General features: G+C 49.6%; 2 protein-coding genes across 4 annotated transcripts; one reads left to right on the forward strand and one right to left on the reverse strand.

The window, feature by feature from the left end:
- Positions 1–2,924: 2,924 nt before the first annotated feature.
- Positions 2,925–7,409, reverse strand: LOC136301777 (feather keratin 1-like). Of its 3 annotated transcripts, XM_066204981.1 has the most exons (3): positions 7,385–7,409; positions 3,611–3,648; positions 2,925–3,251 (listed from the first exon to the last, which is right to left on the reverse strand). In XM_066204981.1, exons 1-3 carry the CDS (start codon positions 7,407–7,409, stop codon positions 2,925–2,927), a joined length of 390 nt encoding a protein of 129 aa, XP_066061078.1. The 3 variants fall into 3 exon arrangements, with proteins under 3 accessions (XP_066061078.1, XP_066061077.1, XP_066061079.1); XM_066204980.1 differs by lacking the exon at positions 7,385–7,409 and having other exon boundaries at positions 3,611–3,709; XM_066204982.1 differs by lacking the exon at positions 7,385–7,409 and having other exon boundaries at positions 2,925–3,239; positions 3,618–3,683.
- LOC136301778 (feather keratin 1-like) lies at positions 3,229–7,713 on the forward strand. The gene is made up of 3 exons (XM_066204983.1): positions 3,229–3,253; positions 6,964–7,004; positions 7,387–7,713. The coding sequence occupies exons 1-3, from the start codon at positions 3,229–3,231 to the stop codon at positions 7,711–7,713; spliced, it is 393 nt and encodes a 130-aa protein (XP_066061080.1).
- The last annotated feature ends 12,264 nt before the right edge of the window (positions 7,714–19,977 follow it).

Genomic DNA, 19,977 nt, shown 5'->3' on the forward strand with positions numbered 1-19,977 from the left:
ATCTGGAAGGGGCAATGGAAGGGTGACCCATGTAGCCTGTGCTCTCCCACTAAGGTCAGTGGGAAAGGGGGCTCCAGGATTGCACTGGATGGCCCCTTCTGATTCCTCCTGCATGAACAGTGGGAGGATGGAGGAAGTGGGGTGGTGAAAGCCTGCCTTTGAGGTGGAAGTTGGTGTACGTGATCTGAGGGGGGAAGATAGCTGAAAGAAGTCTGTCAGTTTTCTTGCAAGAGAAGTGTTTGAGAAGTGTAAAAGAATAATTCCAATTCTTTTGGAAGGTGAAATGAAGCCAGGTCGAAGGACCTGCATAGGAGATGTGTTTCTTGGGAGTGAAATGGCAGGGGGGATGTTGTGGCATCCCTGTGGATGTGATCAATAATATGATTAATTATGCCTCCACCACCTGGTAGTCAGACAAGACTGAACCACCATAACAATGATTGTTTACTGCCTCTTCAGTGGACATTGTAGGACCAGTGGTGAGGAGACCGTTGCCCTGGGGAAGTTAGGGGTGTGTGGTGAGCTTTCAACAGTCACTAAAGGAAAGGAGGTGGGGCACAGTGCTGTGGGTCTCCTTTGGGTGCTATGATATGGAGGTTTGAAGGTCATCCATGACCTCCAAAGGTAATGGGAGGCAAGGCAAAGAGTGGAGAGGTGAAGACATGAGAGGAGAGAGGCGAAGTAACAATTTCTCCTTCTTTGGCAGCCACTGTGCCAGGGGAGGAGAATCGAGTGGGAAATGTCCTGCCAGTGGTTTAGCTGAATTGATGAAAGGGCTGTGCCATGCCATATAACATTGCTCAGCAAAAAACCCTGTGGACAGTCTCTCCAATATAGCTGTTTTTCAGAGCCTGGCTGGGCACTGGTCTCCTGGTTCAAGGTGGTGGGTGATGGGTGCACTTGTACAACTTGTGTTTTTTTTTCTCTTTTGTCCCTTTGCTTCTCAAACAGCCCTTATCTTGACCTGAGGGTACTTCACTGTCTTGCTTCTTCAGTTCTTAGTTCTGTGACAGTGGAGTGAATATGAGCAGCCAGTGGGAGCTTAGTGCTGACTGAGGTCAACACACCAAACAGACCCACTGGATCTTGTTCCTCTCACCTTCCTCCTTCCCTGTCTGTGCCTGGGGCTTCCTGGAAAAATATATTGAGAGATGGATGCAGGGAGAAACTCAGGGCAGGAAGACAGCCAAGCAGGTGTGTGCTAAGTGTCTCAAAGGACTGTCCAGGAGCTCTCCAGAGCAGCGCAGTGGCAGAAGCACAGGCTGCAGAGACTTGCTGCTGAGAGAGGGGAGCAGCTGAGCTGCTGCAGGATACAGCTGGGTGCTGTGACACATCTCCCCAGAACCCTCATCAGAAGTTGGCTTGGTAGCAGTCAGTTGTCCTCCTCCCTCTGAGTAACAGCAGCCCAAATGCAAGGCCAGGAAAAGATGCTTTTGCGGCAATGCCCCCAAAACAGGATGCACTTCCCGGACTATCTGGTACCAGATAATCTCCAGACACCAGAACTAATTCCAGACACCGAGGACCAGCACCAGCATCCTGGAATATATGAGCAAGAGCATAGCCAGGAGATCAATGGGGTGATGGTCCCACTCCACTCAGAACTCAGCTGATGGCATCTAGAATGCTGCAGTAAGTTTTGGGGTCTAATCTGAGAAAGATGCATCTGCAAGAAGGGCTAGAAGGAGCATCCAGAGAACTACAGGCCTGTCAGTCTGACCTTGGCACCAGAGAAGGTTATGAGCAGGTCATCTAGAGCACAATCACATGGCACATACATGAGACCCGACTCCATTGTAACTACTGGGACAGTCAGCAGGCTGAACCTGGAATGCTTCTTGGATAAGAACCACACTCTGTGTGCACTAAATACTTTTACTGGGGATTGGAGCTTGTCTTTGCATTTCTTTGAATACATTTTTGCAGCCAGATACTATCACTGGCAATCCTCAAACCATAACCAGTCACAATTTTATGTTATGAAGGGTGTTATTCCATAAACTGTCAGTGTCAGTCCTTCCCCGGTGTTTTCAGTCTCCAGCAGCAGGGAACATACTCAAAAACAGTGGAAGACCCACTAAGAGGTCAAAAAGTGACAATACCTGCTGAGAGGCCTCCCTGAGGCTGATGGTTTCCCTGACTGAGTCAGTCGAGCTGCCCTCCAATCCAGCCAGACAGCTCAGTGCAGGGTCCCCTGAACTGGACACTGACAGGGTGGTTGGGCACAAGGGACTCGACTTTCCTGGGGTACTGAAAGACAAATTAAACACTAAGGGTTGAAGAAATCTCCCTTTTTCATGACAGCATCTCTGATGGAGCTCTAGTAATTGAACTGTGTTGAATCATTCCATCCAGCCCTAGATAGGTAGACAAGTTTGAAAAACAGAGGACTATCCTCTAAACATAATCAAAGCAATCCTGTGATAATGGCTCATGTACAAGCATACCAAATAACCTTCCTGGTTATTTTGTGAGGGCATATACAGAGGAAATGATGACAAAAAGGCAGGGGCTCAAATGCAGCAGAACTTTATTGAGTCAAAAGATGAAAACTAGGTAAATCGGAGTCAAAGCAGCACCAGAGGCAGATAGGAGTCTGCACCAAATAACTGTGGTGGAGATCTCAGAAAGGATGTCCATCTGTCTGCCCTACAGAGGGAGCAGGGCCAGCAGGTGCTCTTCAGGATGGATGGCTGTGTGGGGCTCATGGCCCCGGGGAGAAAACAAGGAGGGAAAGAAGGGAGTGGCAGAGGGCAGAGGCAGGGATGGGCTGTGCTTCCCAAGAGCCCAGGCTGGCCCCGTCCTTCTGCAAGCGCTGCTGGGGTTGCTCAGCCCCTCAGGAAGCAACAAGGCCATGCTGCGTCCCCAGGGCGGTTCCATCCTGGGAGTCCCTGGGTTCCTTCCCAGGGCCATGGCCAGCAGCTTTAGCAGGGGAAGCACCTCCTGCCACAGAGGCCACTGCCCAAGCCTGAGAGGCCAAAGCCCCCGGAGTTGATGGGCACTCCCTGAGAGCTGAGGATGCTGCCAACAGCAGCAGAGGTGGAGGATCCCACGGCGGTGTTCTGTGGGAAGGAGCTGAGGATGGGGCCGGGCAGGGTCACCACCACGGGCGAGGGCTGGATGGCCACGGTGGAGTCCTGGCACTGCCTGACACAGGGCTCATTGCAGCTGTTGGCCAGCGGGGTGGGGCCGCAGGGCTGGCAGGGCCGGCACGGGGTGTAGCAGGACATGTCTTGGGGCTGCAGAGGCACCTGGCAGAGAGGGAAGAGGGAAGCAGAACAGAAGCTCTGGATAAAGAGCAGTCTTTCACTAAGAATGAGATAAGTCACAAGTTGGAGAAAAGAGCCGGAGGCTTTGCAGTGAGATCCACAGATGTCACCTTCATTTCTGCCAAAAAAGAACCCTCTGCACAGCGACCAAGCCCAAAGAGGTTCCTTCCTAGCTCATGAGACACTTAACCAAGTTTCAGCCTCTTGTGATGACAGAACTCCCTCCCTTTCCCTCTCCCATGAGAGCATTTCCAAGAGCCAACATAGAACTGGGCCGGGTATGGGCTGAGGTGCACTGGAGGAATATGAAGAGAAAGAGGAGAAAAAGGCTTCAGACTCACCTTGTACTGAAGGAGATGGAGGCGAGAGGAGCGGATGAGAGAGTGAGGAGAAGGACCTGCTTTTATACTGCTCTTGCACTGCCCCAGGCCTACAGACATTGCATGACAGCAGTAATTTTCCAACAGACTCACCTCAAAAACAAAATTTTCTACCTAGTGCTGCAGGTTGTGTTTTGGTTTCTGTCAACCTGTGCTGCCATTTAATTTCCTCATTTTCAACATTCCTGCTCTGCTTTCATGTGCTGAGATGAGGCACCGATGGGTTATGTTGTGTCTGTGAAGGCAGAAGATGTGTCGGAAGTGTGATGGGGTCCCATGAATGCAGGGGATGTTGGCTTCGAGCAGTGAATTGCAATTGTATACAGTTCCCCTTCTAGCAAGAAGTTTCAGCTCTCTTCTTCTTATTAATCTTTTATCTGGGGAGAATGTTTGCCAGTTTGTCTGAGTATGCAGGACTAGGCACAACCAAAGCCTGCCTGGTTTGAACCAGGCAAAATACATGATGGACACAAGAAATTCTTCCAGGTAGATGAGAAGTCCAAAGGCTGACTGGAACAGCTTCACTGAGGATGAGGGTTACAGGAAAGGTAGAGGTTCTCAAGGGATTCTTGGCCTTGGTTTTTACTAGCAGGAATTTTTGTCAAGAGATTGTGCTCCTTGGAAAGTCATCAGCAGGAAAGGCTTACCTGCACTAGGGCAGGATCAGGAGTGGGAACATATCAACAGATGGACTGAGATGAGTGTGTGTGATTTGATCCTGTGCACCCTGTGAGGGATGGTTGGTGTCTGGTCACTCTGTACACCGTTTGAAAGACTCGTCACTCACAGAATACATCTCAGGACTGCAAGAAAGCCAATGGACCTCTTGTCTTCAAGAAGGACATGAAGAAGGAGACGTGTCAGTCAGCCTCATCTCATTCCCTACAATACTAATGAAGCAAATCAACCTGGAAGCAATTTCTCAGGATAAAAGAGCTTGCCTTTGAGGGGTCAGTGTGTATTTCTAGAGGCTTGACAAATCTCATTACATTCTCTGATCTTGTGCCTGACTCTGGTGGGTGAGGGAAGTTTGGCAAATGTTCTTCTCATTTAACTTAGGCCTTTGATGCTGTGGCCTGTAACAATCCTTAGAGAAAAACTGACAAAATACCAACTGGGGAAGATGGTAGTACAGGGGACTGAAATCTGTGAAAATTGTTGGTCTCCAAGGGTTGGGATGAGGGGCACAAAGTCCAGCTGGCAGACTCACACCTGGATGCACTGCAGGGCCTAGACTGGGGCCAGCACCATTTAACTCCTTTATCCAAGGTCCTGCACTGGGGGAAGAAAAAGTCTCCTCCCCACTATAGGCTGGAGCTGACTGACTGGCAAAGAGCTTCACAGCAGAGGACAGGGGTTCTGGAGGGCACCATGAGACAGCCCTGGATGCTTGTGGAAACGGCATCTGACAATATCCTGGGCTGCTTAGGAAGGGGATGTCTTTCAGATGAAGGAAGGTAATCTCAGAGGTGTGGAGATAGAGGAGACTATGCTTCTCTGAGTCTTCAGCTGGAAGGTCTCCCAGGCTGCTGCATCTCCTGAAAGAGTTCCAGGAAGGTGGCGAAGCCTCCTCAGCAGTGAATGAGTGTGATAAACCAGACTGCCTCACAAGAGTCAACCAGTGAAAGCCTGCTAATGCATTCCAGGTCACGCCTTCTATAAAGTGAGTTATCGACTATCTGGAGACCTGGGCCACAGGAGCCTTCTAGCATTCAAGAAGGACAAATGGCAAGATCTGCACTTGGAAATGAAAAACCTCTTCCAGCAGTATGGGCTGGAGACTGAACTATGCTAAAGTCCTAGAGCCCTCAGCTCTCCTTTCTTTTGCGAGGGAAGATGTGCCTTGGAGAGAGACTTAGAGGATGGAACGGATGCACATCTTCCTGGCTAGACACCGTGCTGTGTCAGGAGAAGCTCTCCTGAATGCTCTGTGGAGGGATAGAAGGGATAGATAAAAAACATTTCCCCACTGGTTGGGACTCATCAATGGTCCTGTGCATTGAGTATTCTCTTGGCATTTGTGCTTCAGCATACCTTGTTTGCCATGCCCAAAAAGACTCACTTGGAGAGCAACCCAGCACCCTTGGGGAAGCAGGAACTTGTCCAGCTCCCTGGTAAATGAGGGTTGTCAGTGACAACCCCTGCAGTGCCACGAACACTGAGGGGGGGGTGATGTGCTCGTAAGGGCCCTGGGTACAAAACCAGCTCTCAAACCACATCAAGGACTGAAGCACTTCCCTGCCCCACAGACATGGAGGCAGCTGGGACGCGTCCCAGAGGGCAAGGGAATGCCTTCAGTAGGCAAATTTCCAGGGAGAGACTCTCCTTACCTGTGGCGAGTCATGCTCTAATTTTGGGTTAGCCGTGTATCAGCCTTTTGGTGTGAGGCCAAGCCAGGAGGGTGTGCTGTCTGTAGACCCATCTCCCTTGCAGGGACACAACTGCCCTCCAGCAAGGGCAGCTCCATCCATAACCCAGGAAGGCTGGTGCAAGCACTGGGCTGTACCCAATACACAGCTTCATGCAGCCACAACAGCCACTGCTGTCAGCATGACCTTCTTGCCAACACTCCCACAGCTTCAGGGGCTCGCAGGACAGTCAACATGTTTTAGAAGTCTCTCCTGCTGGTCAATGTTTAAGGCATGTAGCCAAAGTTTATGGCACTGTGAGGAGAATGGGACAAACAAGGTGCTGTACCAAGCCCTAACACACCCCTCATGTAGTGAGGAGAGACCTGACACCACCAGGACTGTAATCATGGTCCTAAGGAAGGATGATATTTTCTGTCTTCATGGTGACTGAAGGCAGTGATATGAGCCAGAGACTGCCATGAGAGGGGATGACTCTAAGTAAATTTGTAAAGGATTGAGAGAGGTGGTTAAGTCATGTCATTAGGCACAGGAGCCTTTGTGTACCCAGGACAGACTCTGGCATTGGCAGAGAGAGAGTCAAAACTTTCCGTAATGGGGTTTGAAAAAAACTTTGCCTGATTTCCCAGTTCTGGGTTCTACATCTGCAGGGACCCTTCCTGCACTTGAGGATGCATCTTCTGGTGAGAGTGACATGATCCATCTTGGAAAATCATTGGATCTGTCACCCTGGAACTTGAAAGGAACCTACATAGCATAATGGGCACATCAGAAATGAGGAAATGTACTGGCAATGGTGATGGAAAACAAAACACAACCTGGGGCATTAGGTGGGATATTTTGCTTTGGAGATGAGTCTGTTGGAAAATTACTGTCCTCATGCAGTGACTGCAGGCCTGGGGCGGCACGGGAGCAGTATAAAAGCTGTTCCATCTCCTCATTCTCTCACCCACTCCTCTCCTCCACACAATCTCCTTGGGAAGAAGGTAAGTCTGAAGCTCTTTATTCTTCTTTTATTCATTCTCATCATTATCCTTCTATGGAATTTTTCAGCACAAAACTTTCTCTTTGTTCTATACCTGGTTCTGGTGCTGCTTTCTATGGGAGAGGGAAGGGTGCAAAAGGGGTGACATGGAGAGAGTTTGGAGCTCAGTTAGGTGCCCTATGGTATGGCTAGGAAGAGATCTCCTGGGGCTTGGCTGTGTTTTGCAGGCCTCTTTTGGGCTTTGGACAAGGAGAAGCCTGTGGGTTTCCCTATGATCCTTCCTGTTCTTTGTGTGAGCTCATGTCTTCTCTCCTTTGGGGTGGTGTTACAGGCTTCTACTCACTTACCCCTAAGCTTTTCTATCCCCCCATCCTCTCTGCCAGGTGCCTCTGCAGCCCCAAGACATGTCCTGCTACACCCCGTGCCGGCCCTGCCAGCCCTGCGGCCCCACCCCGCTGGCCAACAGCTGCAATGAGCCCTGTGTCAGGCAGTGCCAGGACTCCACTGTGGCCATCCAGCCCTCGCCCGTGGTGGTGACCCTGCCCGGCCCCATCCTCAGCTCCTTCCCACAGAACACCGCCGTGGGATCCTCCACCTCTGCTGCTGTTGGCAGCATCCTCAGCTCTCAGGGAGTGCCCATCAGCTCTGGGGGCTTTGGCCTCTCGGGCTTGGGCAGTGGCCTCTGTGGCAGGAGGTGCTTCCCCTGCTAAAGTTGCTGGTGATGATTCCAGGGTATGTACCTAAGGACTCAACAAGATAGTACTTCACTAGGGATGGAGTATCAGCTTGTTGCTTCTTGAGGGGCTGAGAAACCCCAGAATCCCTTGCCAAAGGACTCTCCTGAAGCACAGCCCATCCCTGCCTCTGCCCTCTTTCCCTCTCTCCTTTCCCTCCTGTGTCCTTGTTGCTCCGGGCGGTGAACCCCACACAGCTATCCTGGAGAGGATCTGCTGGCCTGCTCCCTCTGTTGGGCAGGCAGATGGACTTCTAGAGGGTTGTCAGCCACAGCCATGGGGCACAATCTCTTATCTGTCCTTTGTGCTCACTTCACTGTGGCCATCGCTCAAAGTGACCTAATTTCCCTCTCTTGACTCATTAAAGTTATGCTGCATTTGAGCCATTGCCTCTGTGTCATTTCCCCTGCAGATGCTCTCCCAAGATGACCAGGGAAAGAGATGTTGCTCAATCTTTCTTCTGGGAGGAGGTGTTTGGGGATGCCTCTGAAGTGAATGGTAACACAGGCTTACATCAAGCTTACTAAGTCAGACATTTGATTACTTTCTGCTTTCTAAATCTTGCAAAACTAGCAGGATGATGATATTCTGGATGCCAGAGGGATTTTATTGCTAATGGCATCCATGGCCAACTTTAATCTCTGTGGACAGAAGGTTCATATGGAGCACCACTCTTTCTCTAGTGCACCAGGATAACTTGCTCCACATCTGTCAATGCTTTCTATTCCATGAAATTTCTTCTTCTTTGTGGTTAGAGGGTCCACTACCCACAAAACTGCATCCCAGAATACCTTTTGTTATGCTTAAATGCTCCACCTGGAAACAATCCCTCTTTTTTGTTGTTGTGGGGTAAAAACCTCTGCAAAAACCAAAAAAATTTTTGTCACTGAACTTGGACTTGGTGGAGCCTTTAACAATTTCCTTCAGCCCTTGGAAAAGTGCAGTGGGACTATGTCAATGTAGGCAAGTATAGTCTACAAGGAAGTGTGGTCTTAGGATATGGAGAGATAAAATTTCCACCACAGAATATTTTCACCACTGTGTCCATTCTCTGAAGAGTGGTTACTGTCAGAAAGAGGTTCATTGACTGGACATGCCTGGCTGTGGAGGTGAAATAGCAACTGTTCCTGGAGCTCAGCCTTCACAGAATACCCTAGAAGACACCCACAAGGATCATCGAGCCCAAATCCTGGCCCTGCACAGACAGCCATCCCACCTGTGCCTGATAGCATGGCCAAACGTTTCTTGAGCTCTGGCAGCCTTGGGACTGTGACCATTCCCTGGGGAGCCTGTTCAATATCTGATCACTCTCTAGGGGAAGACCCTTTTCCTGATATCCAAACTAGCTGACATAGCTCTGGTCATTCCCTCATGTCCTGTCACTGGTCACCAGAAAGAAAAGATCAGTCCTTGCCCCTCCACTCCCCCTCATGAAGAAGCTGCAGACTGGAATGAGGTCTCATCTTGGTCTCCTCCAGCCTGCACAGGCAAAGTGACCTAAACCTCTCATCCCAGCTTCCCCTCCAACCCTTCACCATCTTTGTGCTCTTTGCACAGGAACACCTCTCTTTTCCAGGCTTTCACCCAGAAAAGGAAGGTGCCTGCACCAGGGTGGCATGGACAACACAGAGGAACAGACTGGTATTAGAGACTGGAAAATCTTCCAGCTGCTGAAGACCATTTCCCCACAGTGTTGAGCCATGTGCTGAGTTGACTGTTCTGTTTGGGACCAGCTGCTGTGGGATATGAGAGCAGATGTGTGTTGGCCTTCCCAGTGCTTGTACCAGAACATAGCACCCAAACTGTATATCTGATAAGAACAAAGGTGACTCTTTCCTCTAGCATGAGTCACTCTTGTGGTGTTTCTGATGTGTTATGGTTTAAAAAAATCAATGGGGAAAGAAAGAACACTGTGAGAGGTTAAAAATGTTAGATTCACAATTTTACTGAGGTGAAACTCACAAACAACACAACTATATGGAGAAAAGTGGTTTGCCTACAAAACCAGAAAATGCCACCTCGCCCGCACCCCTAGGGTGCCTAAGAAGAACAAAGTACATGCTGTGGCAAACAAATTTCCATGGTTTAATGTGCAGGCCCAGGGGCCTACCAGGATAATTATGCCTCAACCCTGGAGGGATCGATGCAACTGGGCTGAAACACCGCTCTATATTAGGGTGAGGAAAACCTTCCTCCCATGGGCCTTTGCAGCCACATGTTAATATCTCTTAGGTTTCTTTGTTCTATAGGTTTGTTAGGTTTATGTCACCCTGTTCAGCCCCCATTCACCACATATGCACCCCTCCTAGAATGTTCTCCCTTCCTTTGAACCCCATTGGCTCTGTATTGCCGCAGTACCCCACCCCTGTGATCCTATTACTCCCTCCTGTTCCTAGCCACCCCTCTGCACCATTTTTCCCCCGTCCCTATTGGACCTTGACCCTCATAACTGCTTAATTTGTCTAGTTTATAATCCTGTGCCCTCAGACCCCTACTCATTCTCAGCCCTGGATTCTATTTGAAGCTGTTTGTTGGCATGCACCCCACACCTCCAGCAAGTGTTTCCAAAAAGGGAAAGGTTTAGGACTCAGCCCTTGCATTTCTTCTAAAATAAAGGGCCCAGAAACTTCTCTGCTGTCCTGTCAGAAATTGGCTCAATGCCAGTACAGAAGCATGGATTGGGCTTGGAAAGTGTACCTCAAAGCCTGTTGCTGATTTCATTGGGCCAGGGGTCAAATAGCCCACCTGAACTATTAAGTACCAAAGAGGGAGAACAAAGAGGCTCGGCGCATTTTTGAGGTGTTGTAGCAAGTGCATGGGACTTGTCCCTATACTGTGCTCAGCTTTACTCTTTGTGTTTGTGTTATTGTCTGCCCTTATTAAAACCTTTTTGCTTTTTCAAGACACACTCAATCATGGCATCTCGCTAATTAATTTAAGCCACTTCTCTGCAAGGGCTGGACCCTCAGAGGTATTGGGAACCCCAATAGCTGTTCTCATCCCTGAACCTCTATTCTGTGTCCCTGGACCCCATCTCTATCCTTGCCTGTGTTCCTGAATAAACAGTCTTCGGATATCCAAATGAGAACCTGTGTCTTTGCTGCCTCATCAGTGCCATTACAGTCATGCCCTTACAATTTCGAGCTCCTGGGCTTAGAGGTGCGAGTCACTCCTTAGGACCTTGTGACAGCTCGCACGATATAACACCCAACTTCCAGGACAGGGGTGTCCTCCACCAGGTGCCACAGCACACCATCCTAGGGGGACCCCGAGCAGTGTCACCCCCCCCCAGACCAGGACCAGAGAGCAGAGCATGGTCAGGAAGGCCACGGGGAGCAGCGTGCTCCCATCACAGCCACCACAGCCTGCCCGGCCTACCACAATCCATTCCATGGTGATGCAAGTAATCAGCATACAGGAAAAACCCAGAAAAGACTAACTGGGAAATTATGTTTTCAAAAATCAAACACAACAAATACTTACCATAGAAACAGATATCTGCTCTAATATTTGTTTGTAAATACTCTCAACAGTTTAGTCCTAACAGTACTAAACTCTTTTCTTCTCAGGTGTGCATTGAAGTTGCAATATAGTGCTGTGTGATATTTAAGGATTTTGGTTTAATTTGATAATTTCTTCTGTGTAAAACTCATGATAATTTACAGGCTGTTTTTACCCTCCAAAGAAAAAAAGAAGCACCAAGATATTTATTTTCCTCTTCCAAAAATCCTACAACTTCAGCTATAGGATATCAACAAAGCATTACCATGCTAAAAATTACTAACAACCTGTCTTGGTTTGGGAAGACAGGTATATGCCAGGGAAAGCTGGAGTTTCCCTTGGAATAGAGAATATAAACCACCTCTCCACTTCCAAATTATTATAATTTTACAGTTAGAGGCTTTCCGGCAAAGATTTGGGAATAGGAATATCAGTTCTTTACTAGGAATATTAAGAATACAAATGTAGCAGTACAAACAAACAAACAAACAAACAAAAATCCTAGAAACCCTGACAGAATCAGAAATACAACCTGACACCATGTTGTTCAGGGTGTTGGAAGCAGTCCAAAGTAAGTCCTCCTGTGATATAGTTTAACATGTGGCCAGAATGTTATGAACTACGAGTAAATGTATCAATCTCTGAGGGTTCAGCCCTTGCAGATTGGCTTAAAATAATTTTAGCAAGACTGCCCTTGAGAGGTGTTTTGTAAAGTAAAGGGTTTAATAACTGAAAAATAACAAATGTTACAGAAAACAAAAGCAAAGCCACACACAGGTGTTGGAGAAAACCTCTGACACCCTGCTAGAAACACTCCAAAAAGGCCTTTACTTCCTTTGTGCTCCTTCCTAAATACTTAATGTTTTAGGAGGGACAATTTGGCTTGCTGCCAGTAGGGGGAGGCACAGGATTTGAAGAAAGGTGACAAGGTCCAACAGGTTCTTCTCTCTTGGCCCTGAGCCAATTACAACGAGAAGGCCACATAACTTCCTAGTTAAATTTCCTAAAATGTCTAAAGGTAAACTGAAACTCTTTATTACAGAGATGCCCACTCAGGGGTGGGAGATGCTCTACTACACTCCTGGAGTGGCAGATGTGGTTCTGTTGGAGTAGAAATGATCCTGTAAGAAATGGTCCAGTAATGGCAAGATGGGTCAAGTCTTCCTTGGGGAATCTCATGGAAACACCGGATACCTGGTGTTCCAGCGTCTCAGTTTTTATCTGGGTAAGAATGGTTGGCTCTCCCCACTGCCTGGAGCATCTCATAATGGAATGATGTAATGTGTCATGTCATTGGTGAGTCTTAATAGCCCATTAACAGAAGATACCTTCTTGGAGGGAGGGTGGGTCAGGGAAGAGATAAGGAACAATATTCCCCCGATTTTAACAGCTGGCCCATTAACAGAAGGCACCCGTCCCCTCCCCGCTGGAGTTACAAGAGATAAAGAAAACACCTCCCCAACCCGTTTCAACAGGTGGACTAGAATAAACATTTTTTGGTTACAAAACCCAAGACACCCCCAGAGAGCACCTTTCTCTCTGGCAGCAGGGGACAGTGTGGAGAGAGAGAAGGACCACACAGAGGCACAGGCTGGGATGCAGAAAAACTTTATTGAGTTGGAAGAGGGAAAGGAGGTCCTCTGAGCGGGCACCATAGTGCAGGCACCACCAGGGGGATGTAGGAGACTCTGTCCCTTGGCCAGGATGCAGTTCACACCTTGGATGGGGCTTAGCCAGCGGTCACAGCCCAGGGGAGGACAAAACAATAGAGAAAACAGAGAGAGAGAAAAAAGACGGGGAGAAACAGGCAAGTTAGACAAGGACCATAGCTTCAGGGAGCCCAGGCACCCCTCCTCCAGTGCAGCTGGAGGCATGGATGCTCAGTGCCTCTGAAAGCTATGGTCAGGATCTCCGTGTTCAGTCCATTTCCATCTTCTGGGTTCCGGGCGGTCCTTCTGTGGGGCTGTCAACAGCAGCTTTAGCAGGTCCTGTTGCAGTAGCGGTTGGTGATGCAGGACAGGTCAAAGCCCCTGGAGCTGATGGGCACTCCGTCACAGCTGAGGATGCTGCCAACAGCAGCAGAGGTGGAGGATCCCACCACAGTGTTCTGTGAGAAGGTGCTGAGGATGGGGCCGGGCAGGGTCACCACCACGGGCGAGGGTTCGATGACGATGTGGGAGTCCTGGCACTGCCTGACACAGCACTCATTGCAGCTGTTGGCCAGCGGGCAGGGGCCGCAGGGCTGGCAGGGCCGGCAGGGCTGGCAGCAGGGGTCACAGGGCTGGTAGCAAGGGTCACAGGGCTGGTAGCAAGGCTTGCAGGGCTGGAAGCAAGGGTCACAGGGCTGGTAGCAAGGGTCACAGGGCTGGTAGCAAGGGTCACAGGGCTGGCGGCAGGGGGTGCAGGGCTTGTAGCAAGGCCTGCAAGGCTGGTAGCAGGGGGGACAGGGCTTGCAGCTGGACATGGCTCTGAGTCACAGGTACACCTGGGAGAGAAGAAAGGGACAAGACAGGGATAGTGGAGGAGACACCTCTCCACCCACCACAAGGCAGCCAAGACACAAGCTGGCCTAGGAGATGCAGCCAGGGCAGGGAGGTCCACACAACCCTTTGCCTGATCCCCACTGATGAGCAAGGACAGACAGGCCCACAAAAGCACTTTCTTTGTCAGGACAACAAGAGTTCCCCCAGCCCAGACACAGCCCCCTCCACACCAAACCCTCTCCCCACCTCCCCTCCCCAAACAAGCAGCTTCAAGCCCAGTATAGGACAGAGCTTCCAACTCACTTGCTTCCAAAGGAGAAGAAGGACACTGAAGTGGATGAGAGAGTGAAAAGCTGAGATGCCTTTTATACTGGTCCTGAACTGCCCCAGGTCCAGAGGAAGTCTCTCTGGAAACAATAATTTTCTGAGAAGCTCATTTCAAGTGCAAAACACTCCAATTAATGATATGAGCTGTGTTTTGTTTTCCTTCCTGCATGGCTGCATTTTGATTGCCTTCTTTGGCCACACACGTTTTGCCCTGAAGGTTCCCTTTTAGAGCTGGGCATGGAAGCCCATGGACTTCTGGGATAGGAGCTCATTGGTGCCAGCAGAAGATGCGTCTTGAGTGCCACAGGCATTGCCTGCAGTCTGGGGACATTGGCTTGGGGCACTCACGTGGGCTTGTTTGCAGCCCCATGGGCAGGAAGGGCCCTGTTGCTCCAAGCCCTGGAATGCTTGCTCAGATGCCAAAGGGTTACTGAACGTGTTGATGTCCTACGTCCCCTTCCTCCCACCATCCAAAATCTCTGATTGACTCTGGCCATTGCCTTTGCAGGTTGCAAGGTCATCAGTGCTGCTGCTCTTGCCTCTCTTCCTCTGAATGCTGCTCATTGGAGTCCTCGGTGCACTCGTTGGGCCTCCTCCACTCCGTGGACTCTCTCTGACTGTCCCCTACTAACACAAACAACCTCATCATGTCCTGTCCCAGGATGCTCCAGCCTTGCCCTCCCAAGAGGTTTCTCTCCATCTCCTTTGCCCCACAAGCCCACAGCTGCTCAGGGTGGAGGCAGGGCTCTTTGCTCAGTGGTGCTTGCACAACATCAAGGCTTCTTCTGCTTCTCACATTGCCCCATCAGTTAGTGGGGCACAAGACTGTGGATGAATAAGAAGTGGGAAGGGGACACAGATGGGACAGCTATTCACAACCACCTAAAAGGATAAACCATATCATGTTGAACACATTAAACTGCAGGAAGAAGCCAGGAATGTTTGGAGTGGTGGCATTTGTCCTCCCAGTTAACCATTCTGCATGATGGATCTCTGCTGTCCTGAGAATGGCTGAACACCTGTTTGAACATGGGTATTGGTCAATGAATACCTGGTTTTTCTCTGCTTGCATGTGCAGCTTTTATTTTACCTTTCTCTCAACCCATTGATTTTCTCACTTTTACTCTTCTGATTCTTCCCCCGTCCCACTATGGTGTAGGGACTGACTGGCTGTGTGTGCTGAGATGCCAGCTGGGGTTACACCATGGCCCTTTTCCATTCCTTTGCTTATCAGAACTACCCACTGCCATCACCACAAAGTGGAAGGGCTGTCATGGAAAAGCTGGGACAAATGACTGTGGTTTTGGCCAGATACTCCTGCCTTTATACAGCAGCTGAGAAGCATCTTCACAGCTCCTCTGCCTTGTGGGCAGTCCTTTAGAGTGGGGTGGACTTTCATTACCATGTGGTTCTGCTGATGGCAGAGTGAGATGCCCACAGAATCCCACCATTGAGAACCAAGGCCCAAGGAAGCCTAAGACAGATACACCACCTTGCACCTCCAGAGCAGTCATATCTTCACCATGGCAGCCACATCGTCTGTGATCAAGCCAATAATCCATAGATTATCATTGCCTTGATTAGATTATTAGATTATTATTGCCTTATTAGATTATTGCCTGCCTGTAGATAACTTTCTTCATCAGAGTAATTTCCAATACAGTTTTTACACCTAAACGATCCCTGAGGTACCCCTAGACATCCCTGCAGATGGACAACACCTCATGAACAATAGTCATTGACAGACCTCTACCCCTTCTCTTCCCTCATGTTTCCAGTCTGATGTGCAGGCCATTCTCCACTTTTGATAACACCCCTCCTTCTCTATCCCACCTTCTCAGCTCCAGAAGGGAACTTGCCCTAATTGCTCACCCCACTCCTTCCACCATCCTTGCACATCCTGGAACATGCCACTTTATTTACCAACCAACTTCTTGGCTCCTCCACCTTCTGTTTGTTTGGTCTCCACATCAGTAGGTTTAGCAGAGACAGCACCAGCACTGTTGGACATGGATACTCCCCTGTCCAGGGAGAGGATGGTAGAGGGGTGAGTAAAAGTCAAGGCAAGTTTAAATGCCTTGTGTCTCTTTTCTCATATCTGATGCTAGTCAGAGAGCTGAAACACCCCACCGCAGCCCAGCGAGGCCAGGAAGTACATGAAGAAACCGTTGCCACTGCTGGAGGCAAGAAACAAATGAGTCCAGGAGCTCTTAGCAAAGGCCAGCACAGGTAGCACATCTTAGAACAGTCAGTGACACTAGGCCTACACTTGGGAGAATTTAGGGTGAGAATCACTGATGATAAGAAAGTCAGAATGGCCCGAGCCCTTAAACCTTCCACTACAATGGCACAGAGCTTTACTTGCATGACACTGGGGACCCCCAGGGCTGGCACATGGCCACAGATAAGTGGTAAACCATGACTGCAGGCAGGAACATCTCAGCCAAGGTGCAATGGTGGAGCACAAATTTGGCTGCATAGCTGGAAAATGACATTGTCGTCACCTCTGAGAGGAAGTTGAGCAGCATCCTGAGTATCATGATAAATGAGAGGATGGTCATCCAGAATCCCAGGATTGTTGACATTGAAGGGTGCTGCTAGAGATGGTCAGGTTTAACCCTCCAGCTCTGAGACAACAAAAGCACATTAATCAGGATATAGTCCCATGTTGTTTTCAATGACCCTAAGGACATTGACCAAGACTCCATCAGCTGCCGGGGCAACTCTCCCAGGCTTGGGCCCATTCTCAGAGCAGAGGAGTATTTCCTCATGCCTCTTCAGAATTTTGTTTCACATTGCCCCAGTACACACACAGGGGCAGGCAAAGAGCCCTGCCTCCACCCTGAGCAGCTGTGGGCTTGTGGGGCAAAGGAGATGGAGAGAAACCTCTTGGGAGGGCAAGGCTGGAGCATCCTGGGACAGGACATGATGAGGTTGTTTGTGTTAGTAGGGGACAGTCAGAGAGAGTCCACGGAGTGGAGGAGGCCCAACGAGTGCACCGAGGACTCCAATGAGCAGCATTCAGAGGAAGAGAGGCAAGAGCAGCAGCACTGATGACCTTGCAACCTGCAAAGGCAATGGCCAGAGTCAATCAGAGATTTTGGATGGTGGGAGGAAGGGGACGTAGGACATCAACACGTTCAGTAACCCTTTGGCATCTGAGCAAGCATTCCAGGGCTTGGAGCAACAGGGCCCTTCCTGCCCATGGGGCTGCAAACAAGCCCACGTGAGTGCCCCAAGCCAATGTCCCCAGACTGCAGGCAATGCCTGTGGCACTCAAGACGCATCTTCTGCTGGCACCAATGAGCTCCTATCCCAGAAGTCCATGGGCTTCCATGCCCAGCTCTAAAAGGGAACCTTCAGGGCAAAACGTGTGTGGCCAAAGAAGGCAATCAAAATGCAGCCATGCAGGAAGGAAAACAAAACACAGCTCATATCATTAATTGGAGTGTTTTGCACTTGAAATGAGCTTCTCAGAAAATTATTGTTTCCAGAGAGACTTCCTCTGGACCTGGGGCAGTTCAGGACCAGTATAAAAGGCATCTCAGCTTTTCACTCTCTCATCCACTTCAGTGTCCTTCTTCTCCTTTGGAAGCAAGTGAGTTGGAAGCTCTGTCCTATACTGGGCTTGAAGCTGCTTGTTTGGGGAGGGGAGGTGGGGAGAGGGTTTGGTGTGGAGGGGGCTGTGTCTGGGCTGGGGGAACTCTTGTTGTCCTGACAAAGAAAGTGCTTTTGTGGGCCTGTCTGTCCTTGCTCATCAGTGGGGATCAGGCAAAGGGTTGCATGGACCTCCCTGCCCTGGCTGCATCTCCTAGGCCAGCTTGTGTCTTGGCTGCCTTGTGGTGGGTGGAGAGGTGTCTCCTCCACTATCCCTGTCTTGTCCCTTTCTTCTCTCCCAGGTGTACCTGTGACTCAGAGCCATGTCCAGCTGCAAGCCCTGTCCCCCCTGCTACCAGCCTTGCAGGCCTTGCTACAAGCCCTGCACCCCCTGCCGCCAGCCCTGTGACCCTTGCTACCAGCCCTGTGACCCTTGCTACCAGCCCTGTGACCCTTGCTTCCAGCCCTGCAAGCCTTGCTACCAGCCCTGTGACCCTTGCTACCAGCCCTGTGACCCCTGCTGCCAGCCCTGCCGGCCCTGCCAGCCCTGCGGCCCCTGCCCGCTGGCCAACAGCTGCAATGAGTGCTGTGTCAGGCAGTGCCAGGACTCCCACATCGTCATCGAACCCTCGCCCGTGGTGGTGACCCTGCCCGGCCCCATCCTCAGCACCTTCTCACAGAACACTGTGGTGGGATCCTCCACCTCTGCTGCTGTTGGCAGCATCCTCAGCTGTGACGGAGTGCCCATCAGCTCCAGGGGCTTTGACCTGTCCTGCATCACCAACCGCTACTGCAACAGGACCTGCTAAAGCTGCTGTTGACAGCCCCACAGAAGGACCGCCCGGAACCCAGAAGATGGAAATGGACTGAGCATGGAGATCCTGACCATAGCTTTCAGAGGCACTGAGCATCCATGCCTCCAGCTGCACTGGAGGAGGGGTGCCTGGGCTCCCTGAAGCTATGGTCCTTGTCTAACTTGCCTGTTTCTCCCCGTCTTTTTTCTCTCTCTCTGTTTTCTCTATTGTTTTGTCCTCCCCTGGGCTGTGACCGCTGGCTAAGCCCCATCCAAGGTGTGAACTGCATCCTGGCCAAGGGACAGAGTCTCCTACATCCCCCTGGTGGTGCCTGCACTATGGTGCCCGCTCAGAGGACCTCCTTTCCCTCTTCCAACTCAATAAAGTTTTTCTGCATCCCAGCCTGTGCCTCTGTGTGGTCCTTCTCTCTCCCCACACTGTTCCCTGCTGCCAGAGAGAAAGGTGCCACATCCTCTGGGGGTGTGTGGCAGGCACAGATCAGAGCTCTGGATCTTCCGGTGTGATGGAATGTTGAGACACTGTAGCAGGATGCTCTGCCCTGCAATGTGGTTAAGCAAGTTGGAGAATGCTCTATTTGCCAGGCTATCAGTAGTGGGCTGAGGAGGGGGACCTGTATCTGGCTCAGCAAACCCTAATCAACATCCTTACCTTTCTGCCACCACAGACACATGACTGAGTCAATCACTCTATAGAATAGAAGTCCAATCCAATTTTATACATCAGAAACATTTTCTGCTTGGATGTGTGTGTGAACTCTCCTGCCTTGGAGTGGAAATGTCCCTTCAAGTATACTCCTTTATGTCAATTAAAAGAGATCCGGCCATGATCATTGGTATGCTGAGTTGCACCAATATCCATTTTAATAGTTTTTTATTTTTGCTAGCTTTAATATCATTGCTTTGATAGAGTGTGCTATTCTATCATATTCTATTCAGTACTAATAGTTTTAGGTTTTATACTGTGTAGTAAATAATTATGATTAATATATTTTGTCTAATAATTTGTATATCTAAAATTTTCCTAATTAATCTTGTGGGACAAAGGTACACAAACCACTGACAGTCTAGGGAAAAGATTGGATGCACCCTAACCCAGAACTCCTCTCTGAGGAGGAATTTAGAAAGCCAGGGTGTCCTCTCTGCACCTTACAACTCAACAGGACTTTTCTAATAAACTCTGTCTGAAGCTCCCTCTCCGCAAGTAACAATTTGGTACAGTTGGCAGGATGGCAAATTTTGAGAAACAGAAAAACCAGAATATTTACAGAGTCACAGTATAGTCAAGAAAACCAGAGATGTGGTAATAGAAAAGGAAAAACATGCTGTCATTTTGGTGAGAGAAGTATGTTGCAAATCATTTAGTCTTTGTTTTACTTAATTAAAACTTTGCAAATTAGAAGTTAAACACCTAGCTAGAGAGAAAGCTGAAAAGGAATTGAATGGTAAAAAGAGATTGGCTGAAAACTTGAGGAACTAGTTGTACCACTTCTTCCAAAGAGAGAATTAAATTTTCTAACT

This window comes from Chamaea fasciata, unplaced genomic scaffold (genome assembly GCF_029207755.1).
Source record: "Chamaea fasciata isolate MVZ Bird 193981 ecotype frontalis unplaced genomic scaffold, bChaFas1.0.hap1 SCAF_27, whole genome shotgun sequence".
Taxonomy (NCBI): domain Eukaryota; kingdom Metazoa; phylum Chordata; class Aves; order Passeriformes; family Sylviidae; genus Chamaea; species Chamaea fasciata.

What these genes read in the sequence shown, in the direction of transcription:
- LOC136301778 (XM_066204983.1), top strand. Translation starts at nt 3,229, where the DNA reads ATGTCTTGGGGCTGCAGAGGCACCT. An exon ending in TTGGGGCTGCAGAGGCACCT is followed by an intron (nt 3,254 to 6,963) that starts GGCAGAGAGGGA and finishes CTCCTCATTCTC; the next exon opens with TCACCCACTCCTCTCCTCCA. An exon ending in ACAATCTCCTTGGGAAGAAG is followed by an intron (nt 7,005 to 7,386) that starts GTAAGTCTGAAG and finishes CCTCTCTGCCAG; the next exon opens with GTGCCTCTGCAGCCCCAAGA.
- LOC136301777 (XM_066204980.1), bottom strand. Translation starts at nt 3,709, where the DNA reads ATGTCTGTAGGCCTGGGGCAGTGCAAGAGCAGTATAAAAGCAGGTCCT. An exon ending in TCCATCTCCTTCAGTACAAG is followed by an intron (nt 3,252 to 3,610) that starts GTGAGTCTGAAG and finishes CCTCTCTGCCAG; the next exon opens with GTGCCTCTGCAGCCCCAAGA.